Genomic DNA, 16,805 nt, shown 5'->3' on the forward strand with positions numbered 1-16,805 from the left:
TATATATATACATTATAAATACGTGTATTATATATAAATATTGAAAAGTATGAATGTATATGTATTTTTTATTAATGTATATAAAGACCTATGTCTAAAAAAATATGGCAATGTAGATGCCTGTGCATTGGTAAGGATAAGCGATGAACAACTGCTCCCTCATTAAACTGATACGTGTGGGTGCATGCCAAGTTATCTTACAACTACGACGCAAACTTGATTCTAATTGCCGCCTGACGTCATTTTCAGTAAGCCTATCACATACTGATAAAGTTTCTAAGACATTGACGTAAGCTGGATGTAAGACAAGAAATTAATTAATTAATTAACATTTTCGTAATATTCATAGGGAGATGATTGTCAAGGCCACGGTACCCACTGCGCGGGTACGGTGGGAAGCAAGACATATGGAGTGGCACCTGGAGTACAGTTGTATGGTGTTAGAGTTCTGAAATGTAATGGTGCAGGTTCATATTCTGTCATCATGCAAGGTGAAACACACTTTATCGTTGATATCAGATGAGAATTTATTTACCTATTTTTATTTATTTTCAATCTGTCGACAAGAAGAAACAATAAAGATTGAACAGGGTGCAGACAAACGAACAGCCAGAAATAGAACCAGAACGTCAACATGATGCATAGAGCCTACTCATTTTTCAATTTTCTAAATTCACGTCACAAAAATATTAGATTAGCTATTTATTAGGAAGTGGAAGATAAACTTCCCTTCCTTGACGTACTCATTTCAAAATCTGAAAATAATGGACATACATCTGTAAATTTTACTCTGTCATTCTGATTCATTTACTCATCTTTATTTATACATTTTCTTCTCAGGCATGCTTCAATTTCTTAAAAATGAATGCTCCGCCTCTCCCATTTGGTCTTATGTATTTCTATAAATATTTGTAGGCGCTTATAGACATTGTTACACCTGTCTCTTATACACATCTAGATGTGTATAAGAGACAGAGTAGGACCTACGGTACTAAAAATGAGGTGTCTTGTAGTAATCGTTCTCGTCACTGCCGCCGCTGCTGGACTTGCTCCACTACACAGGACAACAGGACCCAAGGAGCAGGATCGTTACATAGTTCGTTTCAAAGTATGTTAACATTGATTATCAATTGTTATTACTCATTTGTATTTTGTTTTTAATAATTTCATTTCATTGTTTATTATTTATTTTATACAACATAAAGTACATAGAAAGTTACAGCATTATTGAATATGATTTTTATAAACACTCCTAGAATTCATCGCGGTGCGGCGGTACGCGATATGGAAATACATACTAGTTGCAATAGCCTTTTGCACGCAAAATCCATATCAAACAAAACGTGCACTAATAAAAAAAAACTTTGTACACGGTTGTGGATAGGAAAATAACATTGTGAGTTGCAAAGTTGACATCACGATTGACTTATAATGAGTATTTATGGTTTATCTTTATAATTATTATTGAAGGAATGGATTGGGTTGCAAAGAATCACCAATCGCCGGCAGTGGCATCAATTTCAATTGGTGGAAGTTACTCACGATTAATGAACGAAGCAGCAAATGCGCTAGTCAAAGCAGGTGTCACTGTCGTTGTAGCGGCGGGCAATGACAACACAGACGCTTGCAATAGATCTCCAGCAAGTTCCGGTGATGTAAGAGTAATTCTTTAAAATAATAATAATCCATGGGTCCACACTATCAAAACGTATTTGACAAAAGAAAACGTGACATGCCCAAATATGGTCATGATGATATCATCACTATAGGCTATATGGGCATCCAACAGTTTTGTGTCAAAGAATAATATTTGAGTGTGGACAGCGCATTACACTTAAAAAATAAAAACCAACTGTTAGTTCAGCGTCTATACAATATAGGCCTAGATAAGGTATGAGACCTGTTTAAAAATTTCCTATGCAGTTTTAATGTAAATGTTGACTTCTCTCTCGATTTGGATTTTAAGCATTTACACATTTAATACAGTATTACGCATTTATTTAATTAGACCTATGAATTTATATAGTATTTTGTTTTAGGTAAATGAATATTTAATCATATTTGATGTACAACTTCTACGGAATTTAGCTTTTATTGCTCTGTAAATTGAATATTACATAATAAAAGCTTGCATAATTCATCATGATAATAATCATAAAATATTACAAGAATATTTATAAATGATTTTACGTTTGTTAGGTTATAACTGTAGCAGCCTCGAATAAAAATGATAACAAACCAACTTGGTCCAATTATGGGGAATGTGTTAACATCTTTGCACCAGGCGCGGGAATACCATCCACGTATATCGGTAGCACGACAGCTATGAAAACCAGTAGCGGAACATCAATGGCTACTCCACATGTTGCAGGTAGGTCGTCATAATCCTCTGATACTGTAGTTTAAAACCAATTCTGTTTTGTTGTGTAATCGGTATTCACTTTTTCATTTAAGATTTAAACGCCCATACACGTTACGTGCGTAATGTTAGTGTGGTGTGCGTAAACATGTTCGTGCGCACATATACATGTATTATAGGCATGATCCTATGTTAATACTTTTAACTTAGTTCTTATATTCCTTTTAGTTTGTAGTTAGGTTTATTAGGCCTAATATTGTTTATGGATGGGCAGTTGGGGTTGGGTTGCGTGCCACCGATGTAAATGGTGAATGTCAAATAAAGTGAAGTATCATTCTCATCAGCATCATAATCATTCTTGTTATTCTTATTTTTTTTATTTCCAAAACAAGACGTTCACAAAACGATCCATTGAGTGGTCGGCCAGGCCAATAGTGAACCTAATCATTATTACATTAAGTATGAAGTTCTCGACCACCCACCTTCACAAAAAAAAACATTGCCATTAAAACTTAAACATCATTTTTTAAACGTCTGGTCTAGTTTTCTCTGGTGTACTGAGAATTAATAACATGCTTTTAAAAATTTACAACTAATTTTAATTGAATTTCGGTGGTTTTTCATTATCACTGTGTTTTCTAACACAACACATTTAATACCTGTGAATCGCACTAACAGTATAGGCCTACATTCTACATATATTACAAATATGGTTATGTAGATACTTTACCACTTTTCATTGCCATAGCTTAATATGCTTTGTATGGATTATAATATAAACATTAAAGACATGTTATTCAAATTCGCCAAATATTGATTGGAGTATTCATGATTGTGCTTTAAGGGGTGGCAGCTCTGATTCTTGGACAAGACTCAACATTGACGCCGGCCGATGTGAAATCTCGTATTGAGGATGCGGCTACTAAAGATATGTTGGTGGATCTTGATTCAGCACAGAAATCACCAAACCTTCTTCTTTGTATTCCAAAGGACAAGCCTACGCCTCTTCCAAAAATAAATATTTTGTGAGCTTTGTGTCATGCTAAACCGCCTTAATTACGATGACGTCAAAAGTATTGCGATTTGCAAATTTATTAAACATTGATGAGTAGTAATGTGAATGTGTCGTTTGGTTTATTAAATTCATTCTAAAATAATCATTACAATTCAGATTTGTTTTGTATTGTTTTGTATACCATACATAAGGACCACGTACGGAGAGCTAGGTGGTTAAGGCCTGATTTCCATTAAAGCGCTACACAGTCCCGACAGCGTTTTCATTGCAATCCTAGAGCACTGTATGGCAATCCCCGACGCAATCGGGACTCTCCCTGATCCCACTGACCAATGAGCGTCGCCAAAGGAATCGGCGATAGATGGTAACGACACTAGGCTAAAGATGATTGCTGTCAAATGCCATGGTCATCATGGTCAGTCGCGGTTAAAACAACTTCACTCTGTAAAGCCAGGGAACAGTGAAATTAAGTTTCACTGTTCCCTGGTAAGCCGAGCACTTATTGCGTCCGACGCGACGCTGTCTATAGTTTGTCGATGGCAGTCTGAACGGATCGTCATTAAAAACAATCCGTTGCGTGCGCGTCGTGGCGTTGTGTTCTACACAGAATCGCGTCGGCTGACGACCGTCGGGCGCATTAGGTGTCCGGCTTTAAGTTTATACTTAGTTCATACTGTAAAAGCATTTGAAGTGGTCCGCTGGGCTGTAAACATTATATTTCTACTGAGCAGATTAAATTACCCAGTAGCAAGTTAAAGATACCCGTTATTTATATGGCAGACTTTGATTACATGTAATCTACATTCATCGTGGATGTCGATTTGTAAACTAAGTAACCTTGCCGTAATACATTATGTTTGTGTGAATGTTTTCAGAAAGGAAAAACTTTGGACATTCGCACTGTAATCAAAGACCAATAATAATAATAATAATAATAATAATAATAATAATAATATACGGGCAATAGTTAAAATCAAAGAGTATAAAACAGCAAGAGGTCCGACTGTTCTGATTTTTTATGTAGGCAATGGAAGTTAAAAATACTGCCACAAAATAGGGGGCGCCCTACACATAATTTAGAAACTCGTACTTGTGCTCATTTGTTAAAGGCCACGCCCCTTTGTGGAAGTACTTTTTGAAATAAGATTGCGTTCCGACGAATCCCGGCAGTCGGACCTCTTGCAATTGCAATACTCTTTGTTAAAACGCATGAGAAACACGCATAACAATTGAGGGCGTTGTTTGCAAATTTTAATGACTCTTTACACTTAATCGCTTCTTTAAAATCAAGAATACTTAATTAAACATTTTAAACACAGATAGAGCCAAACAGTAAATTATATCATCCTGAGAGGAAATGTTTCAATTTTGCTAAATAATTTTAATATCAATGCATTTTTCAACTTCTTTACTTTAAACCCTATTTACAAAAAACAAATATTAATTTGAATACAAAGCAACCAAAAGTTCAGCTTATCAAAACGCCTCATTCTGACGAAAAATATTTTCTCTTCATAAAAAACTGTGAACTTACAAGAGCCTGTGGCGCAATCCAAACATATTTGATTAAAATAAAATCTTATACATGAAATTTATACTCTAGATTTAAAATGTTTTTTTTTTTTAATTTTATTTAATTTAATTTTTTTATTTTTAACTTCGAAATTAACAGTACTGAAGGCATAATTGGAACACTGTATCACCCTACAGGGAACTTTTGACAGAGATTCTTTATTTAACATAATCATCCCATATCCCATATCTCATGTTAACCACAACATCTTTGTGGTTTATATCTGTTGATTTACATGTTATTGTACCATGATTTAACATTATTGTGCTGGAAACGTATTGTTTACATGGATACCTCTATTTCAAGAAATGTTACATTGTTAAAACTTACATTTTCAGGCAAATCCCCATTTTTCTAGTTTATACGTCATGATAAGAATGTACAGAATTTGATAAAATTTCACCAATATTTTTTGGCTCTTCTATTTTGAATCAATTCCTAATGTTCTCGACCCACATTTAATTTCTGTAAACCTGGCAGTTATGTTTACATTATTACTTTTCCAATTTTTCTATGACTAACATAAAGTTCAACTTTCTGAATGCTGTCCAAAAAATTAGAAAAAATTTCAAATCAAGGCAACACCTTTACAAGGATACTAGGAAAGAGTGACCTCCATTACTTGATATCTTAGAATGAATGACAGTAAAATGACTGATTTTTATGGCATTGAGAATTGAAAACCATTTAATACTAGGCTTTTACTTCTTGCAATCAGTAATATATCTTAATTGTCTCTCATACCTACAGACATGTATTGGTTATTTTATTAAATATATGTAACCATATTATATACAGAGTTTTATCATAGACATACTAGTTTAAATATTAAAAATGCACAGAGGCGCAGTAAAAGCCAATAGGCAGTCAACGTTAAAATGTGGTATTAGGCCCATTTTGCATACAGCATTAAATATGACCACACCACAGAATAATAACCACCATACACTACCTACAAAAGGAAATCTATTCCATTATATTCTGCATACATATTTAAACCATGGACCTATTAATAAGAAGCTACATAACATATACTATCACATTATTTGTTAGACAAGAAATACGTTAACTATCTAATTATGCCATTTTTACTAAAAATCATAGTCTTCTTTATTAAATTGTAGCAAAATATACACGTGTAAAAAAAATAATAACACAAAAGAGCAGATGTTTTATTCACTTAACAATACTAGATAATCATAATTCTGTGATCAAATGAGGAGGATAATAAACTAGCAGCAAATCAAATTCCATCAAAATGGTGACATCATTTTCTCATCTTCTTTGATTGGATAATTAAATAATGTCCCTCACTTTGAATAGCAGTTGCAACAGAATAAATAGATGAGGTTGACATGTAAAATAACTTGTTTTGGTACTCAACTTGACTTTGATGAAGCAATGCGGAGACCAACAAATATACTGTGGAAAATAAACAGAAACAAATTAATTTCACATTTCAATTGTTGAACATTACAGTAGCTTTAATGGGTCAGATGCCTTCCAACCAATGCTGGACTCATTTTTGTAATTTAATTGATAAAAAAAAAAACATTAAAAGAATATAAAAACAAAATAAAAGAATACAGTGTAAATCTGAAATTATTGTCAATAAATAAATGACATAAATAGACTGCACCTTTCAGAGCTCTGTCCACACTATCAAATTTTCTATGACAAAAAACTGTTGTATGCCCATATATAGTCATGATGTGCCTATATATGGTCATGATGTGCCTATATATGGTCATGATGTGCCCATATATAGTCATGATGTGCCCATATATAGTCATGATGTGCCTATATATGGTCATGATGTGCCCATATATAGTCATGATGTGCCCATATATAGTCATGATGTGCCTATATATAGTCATGCTGTGCCCATATATAGTCATGATGTGCCCATATATAGTCATGATGTGCCTATATATGGTCATGATGTGATGTCATCCTTACCATATTTAGGCATGTCACATGTTTTTGTCAAATAAAATTTGATAGTCTGGACAGGGCCTTAGAAATGTATATTTGTCTTGTAAAAGGGATTGTCACCTGCAAGTAGTGATTGTCACCTGCAAGTAGTGACATACTTCGCTATTGACAATCCTTGGTGCATGTGTTGTGTGCATAAATGAATAATAAATAAATAAATAAAGCATTACATAGCATATTATTATTATTATTACTATTATTTGGCACGTTCAGACGAGTCAGAAGTAAGATTTGAAGTAGCAGTTTACTTGTTGTAAGCCCTGGGTAGTGCTTGTGAAGACTCTCAATGTATTAAGTTACTTCAATGTTACTACAGATGATTTAATCCTGAGCAGTCTCAGGTGAAAGTGTGCTACCATACTTCCGCGTACACAAGGAAGATAACGAATACGCGCTCAGGGTAGCGCCGTGTAGAAGCACTTACCTCAGGGCTTGCAAGTAAATGCGACCCTTATTTTGGCCTCAATTTTTTTCAAAAGATAAATACTTACAAATGAGTGCCAAAATAACATCTCCTGTGATGTGTAATCCTTTGTAGACATGATGTTTTAAAAATTATTTAAAATTTCAAGAATTTTTGTGCAAAATAACCATTGAGAGACAACGAAAATGGTGATCATCAACTCCTGAAAATTTGCATAATTTGCATAAGAAAATTATGCGTTGGGTAACTAGTCGGAAGTAACGTGTGCGTAAAATATCACGTTTGTTGTAACTTTACTTCAGATGGAAGGCCATCTGAACATAACTATTATTGTACTAGTATTGATTGACGATACTTACCCAATACCTATGGACAGTATGTTTGTTAACAACATGGATGGTATGAAAACACGAAGAAAATCTGCTGAAAGGAGTTCGCTCTTCATTGCCTTAGATTTGCGGATACTAAGACCAGATTTCTCAGGGTGCTTCAAGCGACTATAATCCCTGTAAAATGAAATGCGAATTGGTAGTTAATATTAATGTATTTCATATAAAAGTATGGAGTTGGGTAATAGCTAATTTTCATGACCAAATTCATTCCAGTGATTAAAAAAATAAGCCTTATAGAATTATTCATTACACATTTAATATATTACTAACTATGGGTAAAGCTATATTTACACTAGACACAATAACAACACGACGACATATCAGGGACATATCATCACGTCATTTATATATTCTTCAAAACTGAGCGCATTTTTATCGTTTTGTGTCTAGTGTAAATAGCTTTACCCTGGTATACTGGTCTATACAGCTCCTGTTATGAACAGACGGGCAGTAGCTGGCAACAGTTTAACAGGTAGCTCAGACAACAAGAGACCCCTTAGGGAAAAAGAAATTTAAGGTGCAAGGTAGCCCACAATTTAAGCATTTGAGACTAGCATAAAGTGCTATATCAAACTGTAAACTGTCTGCAAGAATTCCAATTAATATATATTCTATTTATCTACTATTACACCTGACTGGGTAAACCAATGAAGTGAATCACCAAGCTGATAGCTAAATATTGCCTTGCCTTTGCAGGTTAAATAACATGCCAACTTGCTTTTATCACAACAATCTTATTGTGTTATGCTTAGCAATAATGTCAAATACATTAAATTATCTCACAAGGGAAGATGCTCAGCACAATGTAAGATATATTACATTTAAATAGCTGACAGTAAAATAAAAAAGCTTTATATTTTATATATATATATATATATATATATATATATATATATATAAATGCAGTAATGTATCTAATAAAGTAAATGTAACTAACGACATGTTTCGACGTGTCCCACGCCATCATCAGGTAATAACGCTTATGCTACTAACGGCTTAAATACTACCGGTCAGATTAAGACGAAACAATATTTGCTTATATTATATATTATGTATTCCCAACCACAAATGATCGAGAGAGGATCCTACTAATGCAAGTTATCCAGATTTTCGTACATTTTGTAAAATTAAAAGGAAATAAAAAAATTTAAAAAAAATTGGTGAGGCAGAAAAAAAAGATGTGCGAGGGGACAAGAAACTAGTAATTTTTTTAATTTGGCCATAAATTTTAAATTCATTTCCATATGCATTGTCTGAAGAAATAGTTTCCAGAGAGGTAATTTGAAACAATGTTAAAAAAGTTCACTGTACAACCAAGGCTCTATTGATGCATATAAATTGGGAATAAACATTTACTATGATGTCCAAATAGCCAATTAATTACTTACTTCGATGGTCGTAGCTCTGGTCGACTTGACCATTCCCAGATCCAATCTGCACTTCTTCCGGCGATTTGGCCAGGAAGTAATGGCATGCCCTAAAAAAAAAGTACAATTTGCATCAAAATTATTTTCAAAAACATAAACTATGCCTTTATTTCAAATAATAGTATAATAATAATAATAATAATAATATGATTTTATTTGTTAAGCCACCTTCATTAATAGAATACATCAATTTCTCCCTATTTATCCTATTTTAAATTATTGTCGCAATGCCACTACTAATTAAAACCGATGCTTGCTTCCCTACAGTATACTGCAATATAGACTCGCCTATACAGTAACATGTGAAGATGACCCCCGAGTTTTGTATGCCGGGTGTATAAGATGACCCCCCCCCCCCCGTTTCACCATCAGAATTCATACTTTTAGCTGCTATTTATGGTCTTGATACTGCACCTCTCTGGCTAAAAACGTAGCCAAATGCAGGGCTAATCTTCCAAATAATACCATTTTATAAGATTTTAAAGGTTCATAAAAATCTTATATCCCCGTATTTAAAATTCCGTTCATTTATAAACCTACTAACATTTTAGTACTGTAGCTTCATTTGCAGTAGTAAACTCGCATGTTACAGACGATCTGCACAAAAACACGAACATGATTTTAAAAATCAAAAAATTTGTATTTCGTGCATATCAGACGACCCCCTGTTGTTTTTATGGTAACTTGTTATTTTAAGCCCTGTCTTATACGCGAGTATATACAGTACTACAATATGTTACTAATTAATATTTATGTTCTAGGTCTGCACATTAATGCTTCATGTTGAAGTTTAGAGCTTTGATGATTTATGTTAACAACTGGATGTTTGGTGGACTGTAATCAACAGCACATAACAGCATATAAATACCTGATGTTTACATGAATCAATATGTCATATACCATTCATTCAGTCAATGAAAGACTAAAATAAGTTTGCGAAGGGCTATACATTGTATGAACTTGAAAAGCATCAAAGCAAACTATAGAACCAAATTTGGGATGAGTAGAGCACCTTATTGAAAAGGCAGCTTAGCTCAGTCGGCTAAACTGGTAATAGCCACTGTGTGTGCCTTGAGATGGGAGATCTTTACATATCTTTGTTCCCAGTTTAATTCCATATGCTGCGCTCCTTGTGTTTCCCAGGGACACTAAAATCAAATTTGTGTCAAAGGCCACCATGTTTAGAATTATAGGTGTTGATCCTGTGTGAATATTACCCATGTTTTACTTTAAAGTAAATGTACACTTTTCAGAAAAGAGGTAGGGTGATTGTCTCCCAGTGGTTGGTCCAATTCTGTAATGTATGATGGCCCGTGACTTTTACGATTGCATGCAACAGTTCTGCCAGCAAAGTTGATCATTGAGGGCGCATCTGCTCACCAAAATATCTACCTAGTACATACTCTATTAATTATAATCTAGTTACAAAATTTGGAGCCTGCTGAATTGAGCCTGTCATTCCTTAATATTTTTTGAATTATTATGTTGGTTGATCACTGTGGAATTATTTCAAATATTTACTTGTTTTTGGTGTTTCTATATTTAAATAATTACATTTTCTCACTCACTGGAGCTTTTTCACTGGAAGATCCACATGATGTTCCACTACCAGATGAACCTGGAGCAATGGATCCTGGAGCACTTGCAATAGGACTGTGAGGTCCTTTGGGGCTAGAAAATACAAAAGTGCTTTGTTATTATTTAAACAACCGTTATCATATTCACTCTAATGCATTTTTTGCGAGTCAACCAGGGGCGCCGCTAGCTACAGCCTTAACATTGGCGCTGGTTCCAGCCGCTCCTCGCCCGTGGTTCGGTTGGTAGAACCAAGTCTTCTCGGATAAGGACTTAAAATGGAGGTCCAGTGTATATATCTGGCTTGTGTCTACTTTAAGAACCCATTGCATCTTTCGGAAGAGTAGGGTGTTACCCCGAAGTTATTATTCATTTCTGCCCCTGTCATTGTGGAATGATGTGAAAATGTATCTGGGCCATGAAGCGCCTATACGGCTGCTAGGTAGTCACAGACCACGCCCATATGCAATTCAGCACAATGACCTGCAAGTAATGGTTTTCTTCTCCTACAGTACCTTCACCTTTACATAATAGACTTCAACAATCTATAATGTAGCTAGATTATAAATAAAGACTTAGTGCAAGTCTTAATATGCATGATAGGAAAGGTACACAATGTGAATGTACAATATTATGCACCAGAATGTGGTCTACAGTGGAATGATTTTTTTAAAACGATTGCCATACACTATAGTACATGAATGATTGTGTTTACAGCCTTATTAATTATAAATGTTTATTTTATATTTTATAACTTATTTCATATTTAAAATGTTAAAGTTTGTATCTTTAATATTATTAACTACAAGGCCTTATTATATTTTATTGATATATTACAGTACAGTATAGTTTTTTATTTATTGTTATTTTTAAAGAGGGCCCCTGGATATCAGCTGGCCAATAGGTTCAACTGGAAGGGCTCTAAAAAGGAAGTTGAAATTAAAAAAAAAATACAATAATATTAAAAATAACTATTGAAATACACGCCATCGTGTTGGGATTCAATATTTCGACATTAATTATGTCATCATCATCAAATAACATTGATAATATAAAATAATGCTAACAATAGTTAACAATAATACTAAACGTTAATAATATGAATAACAATTTATGATAAAAAAAAAAAAATTACAATTTATGACCTGTAACAATAGTTCTCAAGAATCATCAACTTCCTCTTCAAAAAATGCTTTCTACTGTAAACTTACAAAGAGGAACTTTGAAGGTCATATCTCCATTATGAAGCATACAAAACACAATGGCATTCAAATGAATTGATAACACAGTGATAATAATTAAAGGCTGAACAATCCATGACCAAACATAGGCATCAACACAAAGGTTTAATTAAAGCCATGTCTAGACATGGAGGTATAAAATAATATATCTCCATGGTCCAGATTATCAAGTTTTCTTTGACAAAAACTTGTGTCTGCCCATATATGATCATCATGTGCCTATATATGGTCATGACGTGATGTCGTTTAGGCATGCACATTCAATTTTGATACAGCCAGTCTGGACAAAGCTTAAAATAAACTGCATATGTCCCATCACATGTATGTATTTATAGCCCTAGAGCATCTGTTTCAAACATTGCCGGCAATGCCATAGATAATGAGTTCTAAGAAAAACATGGTTCATTAATCAACACCTTCAACCACAATATCACAACTCATGACCTATATCAGAAGCCATCAGAGCGACCATCATTGAAAAATATTGAAAAAATAATATTAAATAAATATACAAATGTGTTCCTATTCAATTCAAGTCAAATCAACGTTATTTAGCCTCTAAAATATTGTGGACAATGGACTGTAAAATGAGCGATGGTTTTTCTATACTGGTCCTGGACAAAAAACACACAATACAAACAAATATATGAAACATATTTTGAAAATAAAAGAAATTATGAAGAAGTTATTCAAAGCAAATTTAATGCTGTACAGAAATACAATTGGGAGTTTTCGAAAGCAGTGGCGGATTAGAGGGGAGCATAAGGGGTGTTCGCACCCCCTCTATTTTTTGTAAAATATTTTTTTGTCAAGCTTTTTAGAAAATTACCACGCTAAATAGTAAATACCAATCAAATACTAACTCCAATTTATGGAGGTGCTACAGGTTTAAGGGGGATTAACCCCTTGGATCCATAACATGGGGCTTTTCCCTGAGACTTACGCTCTAGGCTCTTTCTTAACGGGGTGGATCCGTCCCTGGAAAGTGCACCATTACTAGGGGGCCTTCTTGGTGTTGCCCACCCCCAATGCTTACTGTATCATGTTCATGTGATGGGTAAATCTTTAGATGAATACAAAACACTGTACATAAAATTCCAGTATTTATATAGTTGACAATGTGTGTGTACACCCACTGGAAGCCCCCTGCAGCTATGGCATCATCAGAGGTGGAGTAATCACTGTAAACTGGATCGGTGTATATAATAGCTGAACTTGATCATATATCATTTATTACTCATGATGAATTAAAGTATAATTTATTGTTTATTTCAAAAATTCTGTTCATTTGAAATGACAAGTGTCAGGGTGATGATGTGTCTACGATTTAGAAAAAAAAAAAACTTGGCAAGGATGCAAACTTTAGCATGCAGTACTGCACGTCAGCGCTATCATATGTAGCTCATTACTACATTGATATTGTACCATTAGGAATCCAGATCAAATCAGCTGTTTAAACTTCAACAATAGATTGCTTTTCATCATGTCAACTGCACAAGAAGTAAACTTGTAAACACAAATATGAACATAATTATTAATTTAACAAGCTAGCTGTAAAAGTCAACTGGAATAATTAATGTATATTTACGTCTTTATAAACCATTCCTTCTAGAACTATGGTTGCATTTAATGGGCCATAAATCAAATATCAAGTCAGAGATAAATTATAACATTACAAATTTTCATATCAGAATAAAGTTTGTAGATCCTCTTAATTATGCATTTCAAAAAAACTGCTTCTACGGATAAATATACTTTTACCAAAGACTAATACAGGTTTTGTTCAATGTTAAACGATATACTGTGCATGCTTGAATACTGTAGAAATATAAACACTTATATCACAGTGAATGTATACAAGATTGATTTTAAAAACAGATTGCCTAACTTCACATTTGTAGCAATCAAGATTTGCTGTCAATCAAATATTCAGGGAGACTGATCAGAATGCATATAGTTATAAAACAAATAAGAAAATCATAACACAAACAAAAACTACTTTATAAACAAAATACTGTATAGAAAATACAAGAATTATATTTCTAATCAAAATCAAATCAATATCAAAATCAATAAAACAAACAGTACAAAGTAATGATTTCTGATCAGGTATTTATCATTCATATTCAAGGTAAAATAATAACGATACAAAACAAAATAAACTGAAATATGGTGAATTAATTGAAAAAAATAAATATAAATGAATTGACTTTGAAATTATATCAAAATATAATAACAATGAATGGTAAAAAAAAATACAAGAAAAAAAAAACATTGTATTTACATTCATTTTTAGTTCAAGAAAAGGGAGTGGGCCTCAAAACATTCAAGTTTGTTAATTAAGCATTGTAGGGAACTGTATGTAAAAATCAATATTAATTATAAATATAATCTGTGGACTTCTGTTTACCTTCCTCCTTGCGAGCTTCCTCTTGAAGTATTGCGTGATTCTCTCTGTGCTTCCATCAGCAGTTTTTCCATGCTGTCTCTGTTCATGTTGATCATTGGTCGGCCATGGCTGCCATTCAGGGCATCTTGTTGAGCATAGTTCAACTCCACCCAGGATTCTGAAGCACAAAATCATGAGTTCCATGGAATTTACATAAATTATTAAATAAATATCATTGTGATAGTCATAGAGTTAGCACAAGTCCTGTACTTCAATGTACTTTAGGGGAGGCTTTTTTTATACCTTGTTCAACGAACCCGCCGACTGCAAATATTGATGATTTTGAATAAAAATAAAATTTTACTTTTGGCCAATTAGCGTACAGTACCCGCTGCCAATAAAAAGTGGAAATTTCAGAAAATAATGAAAGTTTTTCATTATTTTTATTACACCCTCCATTGCCTTGAAATCTCCAAAGATAAGATATGTATATTTCTTCCTAATTATATAAATTTGAAGTGCCTTTTAAACATCCCATTTTACATTCACCAATAAAATTTTATTTTTATTTTCTCATCCATCTCATGTTTTTGGCTAAACTATATGTTAAATAAGAAAACAACATTTTATTTTATTTATTTAAATTATCCGATGATCTTTAAAAAATTAAGTACACGAAACAAGGAATAAAATATCTCGCATTAGAAAAAGAAATAAATATTTATTATAGGGGGGCGTGGGATGTGCGGACGCACCCTCACATGCCCACAAATTAGTTCTATCAGGGAGTTGTTATAGTGATATACTGTACAGTATATTGATAAATAAAGTTAACAACACCCTGGTTCCACAAAGTGGGTTAAAATACTAAAGTTTTCATTGGAATAGGGATTTAGGTCCGCATTATGCGATTTAGTTCCACATTCTTTTTTTTTCACAGCCCCTCACCTCCAAGAATGACACCAAGCCTACAGTATGCCTCTGTCGATAATACACTATGAGGGAATTATATTTCAGAAAGGAGGATCTATAGAAATGTTGTTGTATAGTATGAATGTAATTCAAAAAGAACAATTTACTGTACTTGTCTTAGCAATGATAGATCTGAATGATTTAATTCAACAAACGACTATAAGCAGTATTTGATATTTGAACAATAACTGCTTTACTCATTATCTGAAGTAGACATGTTTGCCAAAGCTTAACATCAAATTTGAGTACACGTAACAAACTTAGAAAAAAAAAACCTTTAAAAAACATTTTTATGTACTTTTCACCTAAGCACACACATATATACCATGGAGGAAATATGCATATACTGACGCCCTGACTTAAACTGTACTTAATAAACTATATATTGAGGGGCACTATTATTATATCAGTATAATGTAAATTATTTAATTGGTGCATGGAGGTATTGTAGTAAAATACCTCCATGATTAGCACCATACATAAAAGGGAAGTTCATTTGTTTCTATCTGATTGTTTCCATTGACAATACGAAAGAATTACTTCCTTGTTACTAATGAAAGCACAATGATGAAACACACGAAATGCAGAAAGGTATGATTCCATTTATAAAAACGTGGCAATTAATAATTATTGTAATCATCTGAATTATATAATATTGCCTCGAAATGTGTTTAATTGTGAGGTCATACTGCACGAATGGCACAGTGACCTACAGTACGCCACAGAATGTCCACAATAATAGCAGATATTATTTAATGTTTTGTCTGATTTTTTTTTCTGACCGTAATCAGCCAATGCATAATAAAAACCTTACAAAAAAACAACGTAACAAGGGCCCGCGAAAAAGGCATAAAAACACTGACAGCTGGTGCAGGGTGGATTCGTTTCCTTCCTGGCCTTCGACTTCATCCATCATCATCATTCAATATTTTGATCAAAACAAAAATATACTAAGAAACACTCACCACTCAGATTGTCATCGTTTTCATTCCTTGGTGTTGAGGACATAACTGCAGACAAAAATGACACTTTTATCTAGAAAAGATTTCTACTCTATCTAGGCCCACTCCCTTCCTCTCCACTAATAAATAGTAAAACGAATGTTTGTTTACATGTACGCCAAATCGCAACAACTCTGACTGGTCTTCCACGTAAAAATCTAGATTACTGCTGTGGCTGTTGCAATGTTTTGCTTCCGTTTTTACACGGGGGTACCACTGTTAAAAATAATGGTACCAAAATTGTACACAATTACCACAGTAGAGAATTCATTATGTAATAATTGATTATCTTTTATAATAAATTTTAATTATAACATATCTAGATTTTTGTTAATATTATTTTTTTAAAATCAAACTTATTGACTTACAATATAGGAGTGTTAATCTGCTTATACCGGAAACTAATTTACATGCATAACGAAAGCAAAGCCAATCAGGTGGC

General features: G+C 33.4%; 2 protein-coding genes across 2 annotated transcripts in view; one reads left to right on the forward strand and one right to left on the reverse strand.

Moving 5' to 3' along the window:
* Positions 1-3,516, forward strand: part of LOC117105855 (aqualysin-1-like) — a 5,889-nt gene extending 2,373 nt beyond the window's left edge. The window contains exons 4-7 of the mRNA XM_033247166.1: positions 350-491; positions 1,471-1,655; positions 2,200-2,371; positions 3,204-3,516. Coding sequence (XP_033103057.1) covers positions 350-491; positions 1,471-1,655; positions 2,200-2,371; positions 3,204-3,388 — 684 coding nt within the window. The 3' untranslated portion in view covers positions 3,389-3,516. The remainder of the gene's footprint in view (positions 1-349; positions 492-1,470; positions 1,656-2,199; positions 2,372-3,203) is intronic.
* Positions 3,517-4,608: 1,092 nt separating this feature from the next.
* On the reverse strand, positions 4,609-16,531 carry LOC117105642 (BCL2/adenovirus E1B 19 kDa protein-interacting protein 3-like). The gene is made up of 6 exons (XM_033246842.1): positions 16,328-16,531; positions 14,412-14,568; positions 10,754-10,856; positions 9,147-9,235; positions 7,726-7,872; positions 4,609-6,369 (listed from the first exon to the last, which is right to left on the reverse strand). The coding sequence occupies exons 1-6, from the start codon at positions 16,368-16,370 to the stop codon at positions 6,327-6,329; spliced, it is 582 nt and encodes a 193-aa protein (XP_033102733.1). The 5' UTR covers positions 16,371-16,531; the 3' UTR covers positions 4,609-6,326.
* Positions 16,532-16,805: the final 274 nt, after the last annotated feature.

Source organism: Anneissia japonica, unplaced genomic scaffold (genome assembly GCF_011630105.1).
Source record: "Anneissia japonica isolate Jap-2015-1 unplaced genomic scaffold, ASM1163010v1 scaffold287754_len4335492_cov202, whole genome shotgun sequence".
Taxonomy (NCBI): domain Eukaryota; kingdom Metazoa; phylum Echinodermata; class Crinoidea; order Comatulida; family Comatulidae; genus Anneissia; species Anneissia japonica.